This window comes from Moschus berezovskii, chromosome 15, assembly GCF_049115385.1.
Source record: "Moschus berezovskii isolate FMDL1 chromosome 15, NW_MosBer_1.0, whole genome shotgun sequence".
Lineage (NCBI taxonomy): Eukaryota > Metazoa > Chordata > Mammalia > Artiodactyla > Moschidae > Moschus > Moschus berezovskii.
In genome coordinates, this window is record NC_142474.1 from 18,316,650 (window position 1) to 18,331,397 (window position 14,748).

A 14,748-nucleotide genomic window follows, 5' to 3' on the forward strand; every position below is an offset into this window, starting at 1 on the left:
TTGAGTAAATAACTGCCTTTTTCAGGGCCTCAGTTACCAGGACACGTTCACTACCGATCAGTTGGCAGCAGGCTAGAGTTTAGTGCGGACAAGGATTCTGAGTCAAAAGTCACAGATCACCCAAGACAACACTGGCCCTGCAAGGGAGGGTGGCCATTTTTAGGGCCATCAGTTTGCCCCCTTGTCTTAGATGACCCTGCAAGTCCCTTCTGGGCTTGCAGACCTGGGCTGCCTAGGGCTGACATCCTAAATACTCCTCTGCTAACATGCTAAGTGACTCCAGATACTCATTCCTCTTGTCCAGGCTTCAGGCTCCTCATCCCTACAAGAATACCCTGCTTTCCCTAAGATCTGTCATGCACAGCAAATGAACTCATGGGTCTGAATGCATTTCCCCAAGGAGGATGGAGTCCCCACCACGTTCCCACCAAGGCAGGTCACTCACTCCGGATCTGCTTCTTGATTTCCTTGGAGGGGTCCAGCCAGTTCTGCAGGAGAAGACAAGAGGTCCTTAGAGGGAGCTGGGAGAGGGGACGTGGGTAGGGTGAGGAGACAGAAATATCTTGAAACACCCTGCAGACAGCACCCCAGCAGGGAACACCCTTCCCGGGCTGAGCAGTCTGGGTCATTTCCCCTGGGACTGGGAGGTGAGGGAATGAGGCCTGGTTTCACGCAGGACTGGGGACCTGGGGCCCTGAGCCTGGCATTGTTCTGAAGCAGTACGGTGAACAGGTAATGCAGCTGGCATGGGTGAGAAGGAGGAAATTCAGACAGGAGCGTCCCAAGGGTGGGGAGGAGGCACTGGGGTTATTTCCCCAGGAAGCCATGTCACGGTCTGCAGATACTCATCTGGGGCTGACTTGCAGGTCCCAAGGAAGGACCTTGCAGGGGAGACAGAGAACTGAGGATAGACAGGGATGGATGAGCCCTGGGGTTGTGCAGACAGAAGGTGCCTAGTGGGGATTTCCTTGGCAGTCCAGTGGTTAAGAGGTCACCTTCCAAGGCAGGGGTGCGGGTTAGATCTCTGATCGGGGATTTAAAATCCCACATGCCCTGCAGCCAAAAAACCAAAACATAAAACAGAGCAGTATGGAAACAAATTCAATAAAGACTTTAAAAGTGGTCTGCTGCTGCTGCTGCTAAGTCACTTCAGTCGTGTCCGACTCTGTGTGACCCCATAGACGGAAGCCCACCAGGCTCCCCCGTCCCTGGGATTCTCCAGGCAAGAACACTGGAGTGGGTTGCCATTTCCTTCTCCAATGTGTGAAAGTGGAAAGTGAAAAGGGAAAGTGAAGTCGCTCAGTCGTGTCTGACCCTTAGCGACCCCGCGGACTGCAGCCTACTTCCCCCCAAAAAAGAAAGGGTGCCTAATGGAGGTCTGAGGATTGATGGAAGCCATAGGATGCGGCCAGGCCAATGGGGGCTTAAGAGGAGATGTCTCCCCGCAGCAGACCTTCCAACCAACTCCGCTCCCCAGCCCAGGTACCTTCTGACTGTCGGCATCACAGAAGGTCAGGCCAAAGTAGTCCTTCTCCAAGAGGTTGAGGTGCTCACAGACCAGGTCAAACAGCACCTGGCCCCGGCCGTGTTTCTAGAGAGAGAAGCAGAGATGCCATGAGGCTGGAACACACATCAGGGTGGGGCAGGGAGGTGCCCCAGGCTCCACCAGGACGACGTGAAAACCCCCAAGAGGCTTCCAGCATCTGGGGAGGATCTCAGAGCTCCTGTCTCCCACTGGGCCCTGCTTACCAAGTACAAAGAGATCCTGGGGGGACACTAATCCCAACCCATCCACTGTCTTTATCCAAGCCCTCCTGGGGTCCTTCTAGCACTTAATATGCTTGTGGGGAAGCTGGAGTGGGGTCAGGGTGTGACTGACTTCTCCTTCCTGTACAGTGAGTAAGAGAAACAGTCTAAGTTGGACCCAAGGAGGAGAAAACCAAAAATCTGAGCTTTGGATGTGAGAGGAAGAGACGAGCTGCCTGAGAGGTCACAGATGTGGGCAGGGGAGGAGGGGAGGGCCTGGGACTCAGTGTCACAGAGTAACTCTCCTCCCAGGCCCCTCCCCTTACACTAAGGGAGCGCCCCTATCCAAGCAGCAAGAGAGTTTCTTCAGGTGTTCATAGAGCCTAAATCAGCTTCAGATGGAAGCAGCATTGTGGGAGTCACCTTCTCCCCGAGTTCCCATCATCCACGCGTGCTACCTCTCTGGGCACCATCCAGGCCTGAGGATTAGGAACAGAGGCAGGTGAAGCAGTCACCACCCAAAGAGGCAGGGGACTCCAGGGAGGTGGTGAGGTCCCTGCAAGGTCTGGCAGAGTCACTGGAACTGGGATCAGGCCTGACTGTGGGAATGGCTGAAAAACCAAGGGATCTGGGGGTTTTTGACCTCCTCTCTTAAAGGAGGCCTTCAGAGAAAGCGGCCTCGGTCAAACCCTCACGCTCTCCTAGGGCAGCTGAAACAGTACCCTGGGGCCAGCATGGGCAGGAGAGAAGAGGGAGAGGATATCACTCTCTTTTGCCCAGGGTGTCCACCCTGCAACCCTTCTATGGAAGAAATAAACATAAAAAAAAAAAAGAAACCCCAAAGATGACAGAACCAGCCTCCCAGGGCTTAGAAGTCAGTCAGTCCCTTAAGACCAGGGCTCAGAGGTTGGGGTTGGGTTGGGGGGAACTGGTGGCTCTTGTAACTCTCAGCAGTAAGGCCACCCTCTGGACTCTTCCATACTGTGGACGGGCCAGGAATGGCACCTGGAAGGGGGCAGAACCTCTAAGGGGGCCGTCAGAGTTCAGAATTCAAGTGGGAGTTCCAGCCAACATAGGGAAAGGGAGACGCTAAATGTGGGGCCAGGAGGGCTGACCCTAGAGAAGAGGGGTCCTCCCTGCCACCCACTGGGGGCAGAACCACGCCACGGGGTTTCTACAAAGCCCGTGGGGAGCAGTCCTTCCCATGTGCCACCTCCCTATGCCTGGGGGACACCTTACCATGGAACCCTCGAGTGACCAGTTTGTCCTGGCACCCTGGATAGGGTGGTTCACAGGGAGAACCCCCTCTCTCCATCCAATAAATACATGAAAATGATTCTAATCGAAACCTCAGTATCTACTGGGTGAGATAGAAGAGGTCCTACCAGGCTACAGATCAGCCCCTAGACAGTGAGTCCTACCCAAGGTACAGCCACCCTAAGGCTTTTCCTGGTGCCAGGCCTGGGCCTCATCTAATCCTATGTGCAATCATAAGAGCCCTGTCTGGGCCTTGGTGACAGGATCTGGGCAAAGGAGGGCTGGCCTGTCATCTACACGGCAGTCGGTCCAGGCCTCCATTAACAATGGACGCCCTCTGGCTTGGCCCAGGCTGAGTGCCCAGAAGCCTGTCCTGGCTCTGAGGCCAGTGGGCTGTGGCTGGGCTGTGGCTCCCTACCTCCACCTCGCACTCATACTCCGAAGCATCGAGCAGAGTGACTCGGCAGACGGCACTCTTGTACTTCTTGGCAATCTTCTGGGGTGACTTCTGGGCCTTGCTGGGCGTGGTCCTCTCTGACAGGCCATCGGCCTCCCCATAGTCCTTCTCCTCCATGTCTAGGCTCTGCAGGTCCAACCAAGCGAAGGATTTGATCAATGAGCTGGAAACCATAGCCTTTCATCCAAATGAGATGCAATGAGGAAGCAGCTGGAGCTAAGACAGACTCCAAAATGAGAGCCATGGCCCTCTAAGACCCCCCTCAGGTGATCCCCCTTCCAGGGTGCAGGAGGAGAGTCAGCACTACATACAATGGGTGGGTTCATAGGAGGGGTCCACAGCTCCCCTGCAGGAAGAAGCATCCCACAGAACCAAACCCAGAGGCCAGAGCTATCCTTTCTCCTTAGAACTAACAGTGCATGAGTTATCAGGGCTTGGTCTGTCAATGGGTCAAGCATGAGGTTTTGTTGTTGTTGAGTCACTAAGTTGTGTCTGACTGCTTTGCAACCCCATGGACTGTAGCCCCTGCCGGGGTCCTCTGTCAATGGGATGTCCCAGGCAAGAATACTGGAACGTGTTGCCATTTCCTTCTCCAGGGAATCTTCCCAAACCAGGGATCGAATCCGAGTCTCCTGCATTGGCAGGTGGGTTCTTTACTACTGAGTCACCAGTGGCTAGGACTGATCTGAAAGGAAGGGAGGTCAGAGCTCTGCACATTAGTCCTAACTCTGCAACGGATACCCTCAGTGATCTTGGCTGAGCCCTTTCCCTCTCTAGTCCTGTCGTGAATTAAGGGAGGTGTGAATTCAATGGCTAGATGATGCGTCCTCCCCCCCAAGTCCTTTGTCTCTTTATTCTTTTATTTAAGTTGTTCTTTTTTGACTGTGCGAGGTCTTCGTTGCAGTGAGCAGGCTCTCTAACTGCAGTGTGGGCTTAGTTGCTCTGTGCACGTGGGATTTTAGTTTCTTTACCAGGGATCAAACCTGCATCCCTTGCATTGGAAAGCATATTCTTAACCACTGGACCACCAGGGAAGCCCCTTCTTGTCTCTTTAGATGATGAATTTTGCTCTGGAGTCACACTAGGCCTGCCCAGCTTGAATGGACAGCTTGAGGGAATAGGAAAATAAGGTTGAAGGAACACAGATTTTCAACATCAGATCTAGATTTGACTTGGAACTTCTCCGGCAGTCCAGTGGTTAAGACTCCACGTTTCAACTTCAGAAGGCATGGGTTCAATTCCTGGTCAGGGAACTAAGATCCTGCATGCCATGCAGTGCAGTCAATATACACATAGATACAGAAACAGATTTGGCTTGCACTTCTGTCACTTTATGCTTCCCTGGTGGCTCAGATGGCAAAGAATCCACCTGCAATGTGGGAGAGCTGGGTTTGATCCCTGGGTTGGGAAGATCCCCTGGAGGAGGGCATGGCAACCCACTCCCGTATTCTTGCCTAGAGAATCCCCACGGACAGAGAAGCCTGGTGGACTACAGTCCATGGGGTCACAAAGAGTTGGACATGATGGAGCAACTAAGCACACAGAACTTTATAGCAATGTGACTCCATCCTGCTGAGGCTCTGTTTCCCCCACTGTAACTTGGGGAAATGAATAGCTATCTCCTGAGGTCCTGGAGAATAAAATGTAAAAATGAACATGATGGCCCCTGCACAGTGCTCGGCATGTCGTGGGTCAACAGTACATCTCCATTTCCTTCTTTCCCCGCTGCTGGGCACACACCTGTTCTGCAGGCCGAGCGTCCTGCTGGGGCGGCTGCTTCTCATTGGAGTTGGCCTCGAGATGGCCGTGGCCCGCGGGGGTCACAGGGGTGGTCGCTGCGGCGGCTGCTTCAGGCTGCTGCGGGGCCTCCTCCTGAGCCTTCTTCACCTCAGAATCAGGGCCTGTCTCTGTTGTCATGGTGACCAGCACGCCTGCATTGGCATGAAGGAGAGAGAATGCGATGAGGGAGAGGGGCAGCGAGGCCATGACAGAACAGAGGGAGGCGGACAGGAACCACACACCGAGAGAGACAGATGGAGTCAAATGGACAAAGAGCCACAGGGAGGAGGGGGAGGAGGGAGAGACAGAGGAAGGGAGGATGGGGAGAGAGTCCGGAGAAGTGAGGGGTCAGCGGCAGCAGCTGAGGTCACAGACCCCCACCCACCCTTTGCCCATATTGCTCTTCAGGGACTCCAGTCTCTTAGCCCAGGTCTGGAATCAGAGCCCTTCCTGGGGACAAGGAGAGTCTCTCCAGGGGGCCCCACTCTGCCAAGAGCACCAGGGACAGTCAGGGACCACCTCCAGGCAGGCCCTGGGCCCGGCTGTCTCTCCCACCACAGCACCTGGCACACGGCAGCCCCTCAGACAATGCTGGATAACTGAACTCAACCCAAAGAGCCCTGGGCTCCCAGTCCTTCCAGCCCCGACATTAGGCAAGGCTCTTCATGCCCCAAGTCTCAATAATTCCTGCCCCCTGACTCCACGGGGATGAGGTCAGGATGGATCTAAATGGGTAAGACAAGTCCTCTTACCAAACGCATAGCCCTGATGATGTCAAAGACGGAGATCTGGGCTCAGGCCCCACGTCTGCTACAAATGGGCAGTCAGTTCGTCTCACTAGGACTCATCCCAAAAGCGAGGGACTCAGAAATTATCTCTGCGACAGACTATTCTTATCATTTCCCCCTTGAAGCAGGAAATGAGATTTCAGAGAATCAAGGACCTACTGCCCAGCTGCTCTTTGGAATAAGCAAATTGCAAAGAGAGAAAAGGAGAGAGAGAGAGAATGGCATGGTCCCATTTATATATATAATTTATATATATAATTATATATAATTGTATATTATATTTAAATTATACTTTAAATTTATATTATATATTATATTTTTGTAATATATTTATATATAATTATATTATAAATTATATATATATATAAATATAAATGGGACCATGCCATTCTCTCTCTCTCTCTCCTTTTCTCTCTTTGCAATTTGCTTATTCCAAAGAGCAGCTGGGCAGTAGGTCCTTATAAACCCCAACAATCTCAACATCTTAGTGCTTGAACACATGTAGTAAAAGATCTGAAAGGATACTCACTAAACTGTTAAGAGAGGTCAATAACTCAGAAGTAGGTACAAGAGAAAAAAAAGAGAGCTCCATAGGGCATGATAAGAGAGGGAACTTCATTTTTAACTTCATACACTTTGGAATTACTTGTATAATTTTAAAAATACACACACACACACACACACACACACACACACATACATATATTTAACCCACAAGTTGTTTGTTTTTAGGAAAGCAAAAGAATCCATTTCTGACCCCCATCAGTGAAAACACACCTCTCAAAACCTGGAAACAGAAATGAGCAGGAACCCTCACCTGCTGAGTCTAGAGCCTTCCTCTGAATCCATCACTTTAAGATTAAAGAAAGATCCAGATGAGATTTGGCAGGTCCCTCCCCCACCCCACCCACTGTGGGGGCATCTGACGGGCAGAGGCACACAGATACTGGATCCACCCTGGGCTATGCACATGCTCCAAGCCTCCATCTTATTTCCCCCACTGCCTTCTAGGAGCCACCAGTCCTGCCCAAAGCAAAGGGCACTGAACAGAAAGTCAAGGGCCCTGAGCACCCCCACCCAGCCACCCAACATCTCCAGGACCCAAGATAGGTCGTGAGCATCCTCAATCCCCACCTTATGGATAATGAGTGGAGCGCTGTGTAAGCTGGAGCTTGTAGCACAAATGAGAGGGTCTGGTGTTATGGATGCTGTTGTTAAGAAGATGAGGAGGAAGGGAAGGCCTTGGTCCACATGGCCTCATTCCCACCCAGAAATGCTTTCCACTCACATCATTACCCTGGGCTTTATGGTTATAACTTAAAGCCATCGTTAAATAAAAGCTCTGTTGCTTACATGACGCCAAGTGCTGACTCAGTGCCAGAACACAAAGCCACAGAGCTGCTCCGGGGGCCGCACAGCCTCATGAGGTCAAACTGAGACGAATCTGCCTGGATCTGGATTTCTTCTAAGCCTGCACTGGAGATACCAGGCATGATGCTAGATAGGGCCTACAGGGAAGAGCTCTCCAAATAAATGCGGCTTAATTTTGCTTCCAAAAAAAAAAAAAAATCCACAGACTAATCTGTATATTTTGTGCTGGGAGAAGCAGAATCCACATACCCTTCATGGGTTCAGGCAGCCCAGAGGCTCCAGGACATCTCCTCCTGCCTCTGCTTCAGTCTGATTTCAGCCTGGACTCGCTGAACCTTCACCAGGGCCTGCATCGACTTGGAAATAGCCAGCCAAGTAATCTTAAATAAATATCCCAGGCTTTCACCGCCCAGGTCTCCAGCAGAGGCTGCTGGCGTGACTGCTTGGTGCTGGCAGAACCACAGATGAGAGGAGCTGGAAGCTTCTGAGATAATTTAGTCTCCTCCTCTTCTTTTACAGGTGAGACCCAGAGAGCAAAAGGGGCTTGAGCAACAGACATTTCCTCAGACAAGTTTTCCCTGGTCCCTCCCGCCCACTCTCCTCCTCACCCAGCCTCCTGACTCCCCAGATCCCAGCTCTGGGTCCATTATTCTTCCCGCTGCACTCTGCTGCCTCAGGCAAACCTCAACAGAATCTCAGAGGAGGAGAAAGCACTCAGGCCCGGGCTGGGAGCCAAGGCAGCGGCATGAGCCACAGACAAATCCTGTGGCCAGGGGCTGGTGAGATAAAAGATGGAGTGTCTGCTCTAGAGAGGGAAATGAGGGGATGTACAAAATCATGGAGGACACCTGAGTGAAAAAGCCTGACACACAACAGTTTGTACAGATCGACCCTATTTTAACTAATGTACACATACAGATACAGAAAATTCAGCAAAGGGGACTTCCCTGGTGGTCCAGTGACTAAGACTCTGCACTCCCAATGCAGGGGGGCCAGGTTCAATCCCTGGTTAGGGAAAACTAGATTTCCCCATGCCACAACTAAGAGTTCTCATGCTGTAACTAGAGATCCCGAGTGCTATAAATAAGACCAGGTACAGCCAAAGAAATAAATATTTTAAGAAAAAAGAAAATTCAGCAAAGTATTAACTATGGTTGTTTCTAGAAGGCGGGTAGACAGATTATTTTTTTTCTTCTTTCCGTTTAACTGTAGTTCTCATCTTCCTCTACTACACTTGGAGATTTCTTGAATGATTTAAAAAAAATAGAAGTCAAAAAATAAATGTTTCCAATGCACATGGTCTGGTATGACAGGATGAGACAGAGATAAATAAAATCTGTTTAAACCTAAAAGAAAATTTGTGAATTAAAAAGAGAAATCACATTATTATATTTTAAATCTGTGATGAGGAGAACCTTCTTCATCTCACAAGTCTGGGGATAACGGCATGGTTCTCTCACTGGGGCCCAGAAAGTGAGCCAAGAACCTGACCTTGGCTTCTGCCACAGCCAGTCACATGGGCACAGTTCTGCCCAGGACCAGGTCAGCAGACTGATGGAACCCACTGGGCGGCCAAGCTGGCCAGGCACTGTAGTGGACCCAGACGACCATGTACTGGTTCCCGTGGAGCTCCTGCCACGTGGGAGGATGATAGTCACCCAGGATGTGACATAGATTTGCCTGGGTACATTTCAGCCTCTAGAAGATTCTGGGACCTGGTGATTGGGGCCTGGGGTTTCCAAGGAAGACGTATAGGGTAGGGAGTGCAGGGTGAGCTGGAGTTAGATTCTGAAAAAAGGGAGACTCTAGACAGGTGATGGCAGGGAGGACATTTGGACTAGGTCACCATGTGGGCAAAGGCTCAGATGTGGGAACAAGCAGGGATGTGTGGAGGACAGGGAGTCTTGACCTCTTGCTTTTTTTCACATTTAGTTATTTGGCTGCACTGAGTCTTAGTTGTGGCATGCAGACCCTTAGCTGCCATATGCGCGATCTAGTTCCCTGACCAGGAATCGAACTCTGGCCCCTTGTGTTGGGAGCGTGGAGTCTTAGCCACTGGACCACCAGTGAAGTCCCGGCATTGACAACTTGACTTCTTGGAACAAGAAGCCTATAAATGTGAGCTCCACACAGGCTGGCAGGAGGAATAGGTTTAAGTCAGGGAGAAATGAAGAGGCTGGAGGTGGATGGTGTGGGGGGCGGTGTAGGCGGTGGCAGCTTTGCAAGACTCAGAAATGTTACTCTGCTGCAAAGGGCAAGACTCCTGTCACTGAGCCGTTGCAGGCCAGGCCTACCGTCAAAGACCCTATGCGTAGTCATCTCATGGACCCCTCCATGCAGGGCAGCAGGGCCAGAGGCAGACCCAGGTCAGTGAGACCCAGACCCGGCACCCTCCCCGACTAGCTCCCTCTGGGACACTGGGCAAGTGACTTCACTCCTCTGAGCTTAGGTCATCTCAACCCTAACACAGAGATATTTCTCCCTCCTTCTCAGGGGGGTGATGGAGATTCAGGAAAATAGCATAAAGAGGGCACCCAATAAAACAACCCTGAGAAGATCCAGAATGACAAGCAGTAATGGGAAGCCAGAGTGGGAAGTGGTCTGCGAAGCTGGGGTTTAGAAGTGCCCACCCTGAGACGTCCCCGGTGGTCCAGTGGTTAAGACTTGGCACTTCCACTGTAGGGAGCACAGGTTCAATCCCTGGGCCATGGTGGGGAAACTAAGATTCCACGTGCTACATGATGAGGCCAAAACACACACACACACACACACACACAAACCCAACAACTGAAAAAACAAAAACAAAAAAAGAAGTGCCTACCCAGAACAGATGGAGAGAGAGACAGAGGCCAGCAAAGCCTGACTGATGACACTAACATATGAAAACCCGAATGCGCAGGATTAGAAAAGGGAAAGGTCAGCCAGAGAAGGAAATGCTGACGGTGCCTGAGCCAGCCCTGTCTGGAGGTGAGGGGCCCAGTAAGGCCCAGCGTGCTCGCCTGGCCCCCTCTGGGGCCAGCTCAGCAGCCTGTCAGCCTCTGACACTCTTCAACATTGCAACCACAGGCTGGCTCCCCGGCCTTGCTTTCTGAGGGCACTCAGCAGCCTTCAGATGCTGTGGCTTTCCATCTGGGCCGCCTAGAGGGAGAGGGTGTCTCTGCCCGGAAGAGGCAATACCCACTTGGCCTGCGGTTGTACCCCCACATTAAAAGTGAATCAACTGGTTTATACATCAAGCTCTCCCACCGGGGTCAGCGTGACTCAGCATCTCTGAGTCCAGTAAATTGGATTTGTTCTTTTTCTCCAGCTCTACTTCCACCCAGGTCCAAGCCACTCTCAGCTCCAGTCTGCATGGCGGCTCCATCTCTTCCATGGTCCCTTTAGCCAGTTGGACTCTCCTAGGGCTTATTCTCCACGAGGAGCCACAGTTAAAGTCCAACTGGATGTAAAACCCCCAATGACCTCCCATCAAAACGAAGTGCAAACTCCTTACCAAAGCTCCAGGTCCCCGCATAAGGCCTCTGCTTAGCTCCCCTACTGCCACCATCATTGCGACAGCGCTGTCACACAGGTTTTCCGTCTGCACCTCAGTCACGCCAGGCTTGCCTCTGTCTTGGGGCTTTGCCCTTATTGCTCCCTCCGTGTGGACAGTGGGCTTGTCCCCTGTCTCCTGGCAGCTCTCACCCTTCAGATCTCAGTTTATGTGCCTCTTGACCACTCTGTCTAAACTGGGTCCCTCCTTCCTTTTTCTTTTATTCGGCTACAGCTGGGTTTTTGGTTTTGCTTTATTCTGTTTTTGCCATCTTAACCACCTTTAAGTGTAACGATTCAGGGACAATAATTACATTCACAGTGTTGTATAACAACCACTACTATCTTCTTCCAAAAATTTTCACCACCCATCAAAAAGAAACTTTATTCCCATGAAGCAAGCATGTGTTTCTTTATAAGTTCACAAATTGTTTCTACTCCTCCTCTAGAATATAAACTTCACAAAGACAAAACTTTATGTCTTGGAAATTCCGTGGTGGTCCAGTGGTTAGGACTCCTGTGCATCCACCGCAGGGGGCCTGGGCCTGGTCAGGGAACTAAGATCCCACAGCTGTGCAGAATGGCCAAAAGACAACAAAAAAACCTTTATCTGTCTCATTTGCCATTTTCCCCAGGGTTTAGAGCAGTTCTTGATAAATGACAATGACAAAGCTAACATTTATAGAGTTTGCTATTTACCAGGCCCTGATCTAAGCATTTTACATCATTTAATCTTCATAATAACCCATAATAGGTACTCTCAATATCTCCATTTTACAAAAGAAGGAACTAAAGCACTGAGAAGTGAACTAACTGGCCCAAGATCACGCAGCTAGTAAACAGCAGTGTCAGAATTCAAACCCACGGAGCCTGGGGTCAGATGGGTAGATGGAAAAACACATGGGTGATGGGTGGACGGAACAGCAATGAGACAAGCCAGAAGATCTGGGCTGCACTCACCTCAGGAGCCTTCCTGGCTACCAGCCAGCCAGCCTGTCCTGACAACTTATCAGATCTTAAGCAGCTGACTTTTCCATCCAAACTCCTGATATTATCATCCTTATTTGACTGATGAGGACACCCGGGCCCAAAGACGCCTACCGATTTGCCCAAGGTCATAAGGCTGTGCCAAGACTCTCTGACTCCGAAGTCCGTCTCACTCCATGACATTCCAGCAGCCTCAGGGGGCTCGTCTGTACTAATTTCTCCCAGGGGTAAAACTGGCTAAGGATAACTTCCCAAGATTAAAAGGCAAATACACTGAGAAGAGCTGAAGTTAGAATCAGGACCACCATTTCTTGTTTCAGTTCTGCCACTTCCTATTTGATCGGTCTTGGGCAAGTCACCTCCCCTTTGTGAGCATCAGTTTCTCCATCTTTTAAACAGGGAGGAGAGGCCCTAATCGCTCACTTCAGAGCAGGGCCATGTAGAGAAAAAGGATGTTTTAGAGAACAAAAGGACTTTGAAATGCAAAAGTTACAGTCACGCTAAAGACAAGGGAGCGTGTATCACAGATGTTTACGACATGTATCCCGGAAGCGTGTCTTTGCATACCTATGCACTGCAGTGGAACAGCGTGAGGGCACACACAGCCACAAGTATCCACGGTCATGAACAATCACTCCCCAGCCACGAAGGCTGTCTTCTAAATCTGAGACACTGACAACTTCTGTCCAGACGTTTGTGGGAATTCTGAACCAGGCAGGAACTCACAGTAGGAAGGAGTGGAGAGAGGAAGAAGGAACAGGGTGTGGAAAACGCCAAAACAAAGAGAACGCTAGGCAGAAAGTGACAGTCTTCTGTTCTGAAAGATGTTTTCAATGATCACGGTTACCAAGATCATCCTTTCTTTTGGGGAAGTCACGGAGCACATCTTTCCCACCCCCCTAGGACCAATTCCTGGGCTGCTGATCCCCATTTGCAGCCCCAGAACCATGTCCCAATCAAAGGGCCAGGAGGCTGAGCTCTTGGACTGTCCTTTGAACTCCTTTGCCTGCCGACCTCTGGTTGCCTTGGTCAATGGGAGGCAGTGGCAGGAAGTCAGAGAGTGGAAGCAGAGAGGGGTGTACTCCCCAGTCGCCCTCCCTGTGGCTCCAGTGGTGGCTGAGTGGCTCTGTGACAGCTCCTTGCACAAGCCCAGTAACACTATTCCCTCCCTCAGGCCGAAGGGAGGTAATAGTTTCTGTCACCGTGAGCTTGTGGGTCCCCCCTGTGGGTTCCCTTAACCCTGCCCACAGCTTTCTTAACATCTCCAAGTTAAAACATCTGAGTGGAATTCTGTTTTCTGCCAGAATCTGACTGATACACCATGCTGTGTGCTGAGCCGCTTCAGGCACGTCTGACTCTTTTGCGACCCAATGGACTGTAGCCCGCCAGGCTCCTCTGTCCATGGGATTCTCCAGACAAGAATATTGGAGTGGGCTGCCGTTTCTTCCTTCTCCGGGGGATCTTCCTGACCTAGGGATCGAACCTGAGTCTCTCATGTCTCCTGCAGGCAGGCAGGTTCTTTACCACTAGCGCCACTATGACTGATCCACCAGCTGACACCAAATAGACACACGAACTAGAGAGGGGAGGAGAAACTGGAAAGAGGCAGTATGGTCTAATGGTTAAGGACAGACTAGGCGACCAGGAGGCCTCGCGTTCCCCCTTAATCTCACTGGGCCTCAGTGTCTTCATCTGTAAAACCACGATGATAATCTTACCCACTTACTAGGTTCACTGAGAAAACTGAATTAGACCAAACTGAATTTGGCTCGTAAAGCACTTACAAGCCAAAGCCCACAGTGAGTACTCAAGAAATATTAGAAATTCTCATCGTCTAAAGGCTCAAAGGTTAACAAGGGCAGAAATTACAGACTTCTGTTTTTTTTGGCTTTTTAGGGGGTTCTCTGTGTTACACCATTTTCCGACTATGAGCCTGGAGTCAGAAAAGAAAAAGAAAAGAATTAAAAGAAAAAATACAGTGAGAGAAAGAGAGGTTATTAAGATTTATTCTTCTCCCTCTGGGGATGATGTTAACTCCCATTGGGATCTCCCCAGTACAGAACATTCACTTCCTTGAGTGACAATCTCCAGGTGGACATGAATGAAATGACTGCCCTTAAGGAGGGAGGGGGGGACTATGCCGCCCTCCCAGCCAGGCCTCTGATGGAGCCTGAGGGGTAGAAACAGGAGCTGGGCCCACAGTCATTCCTGCGCTGCAGGGCGGAGACAGCAATTTGTCAGAGGCCGGCGGTACCCATGGGCACCGCATTAAATAAAATCAAGCCATGTGAAGAGGCTGCCACCCGTCAGCACTGGCTTCTTGCCCAAAGGTCTCACGTGCCACCGCGGAGTCACAAACTGATGTGCCATTGTAGGCCAGGGACCACGTGATATGCCCAAACTGCAGAGTAAACGGCATCAGAAAGGGGAAAAGCCTCCTGCTTGGTCCACACAGATGACTGCAGAGGCAGAGGAGACCTCCCTGGAGCGGGACATCCTCTGAGAGTCGGACCATGAGCTGGCTGTCTTCCGGGCTTTGTCACCTTTGAGCTCCACCAGGGCCACATGAGATGGGTGGGTTTATTCCCCCAGCAGGCGGGGCTGGCCAAGGTCACATGGCCTGTCAGTTCAAGTCGAGCAGGGGCTCGGACCCAGGTCTGAAGGCTCACGGCTCCATTCTCCTCCCCCTCAAACCTGCTACATCTCACTTGCTGTCAACCATGTAACCAAAGCTACTGTTGCTCTGGATGTAGAAATAATAACAGCAGTATCAACCCCTCCCACGTGCCGGGTGCTTTACAATCTAAAGGATCCTTTTATCATCACTTTGCT

The 14,748-nt window shown here is 50.9% G+C and overlaps 1 protein-coding gene across 9 annotated transcripts in view; it reads right to left on the reverse strand.

The window, feature by feature from the left end:
- Positions 1–14,748, reverse strand: part of EPB41L1 (erythrocyte membrane protein band 4.1 like 1) — a 142,560-nt gene that overhangs the window by 52,618 nt on the left and 75,194 nt on the right. For all 9 annotated transcript variants that reach the window (XM_055436718.2, XM_055436704.2, XM_055436685.2 and 6 more), the window contains 4 exons: positions 5,201–5,391; positions 3,422–3,586; positions 1,487–1,591; positions 446–488 (listed from right to left, as the gene is read on the reverse strand). In XM_055436718.2, the coding sequence (XP_055292693.2) occupies positions 446–488; positions 1,487–1,591; positions 3,422–3,586; positions 5,201–5,377 (490 nt within the window). In that variant the 5' untranslated portion in view covers positions 5,378–5,391. Of the gene's footprint in view, positions 1–445; positions 489–1,486; positions 1,592–3,421; positions 3,587–5,200; positions 5,392–14,748 lie in introns of those variants that run through there.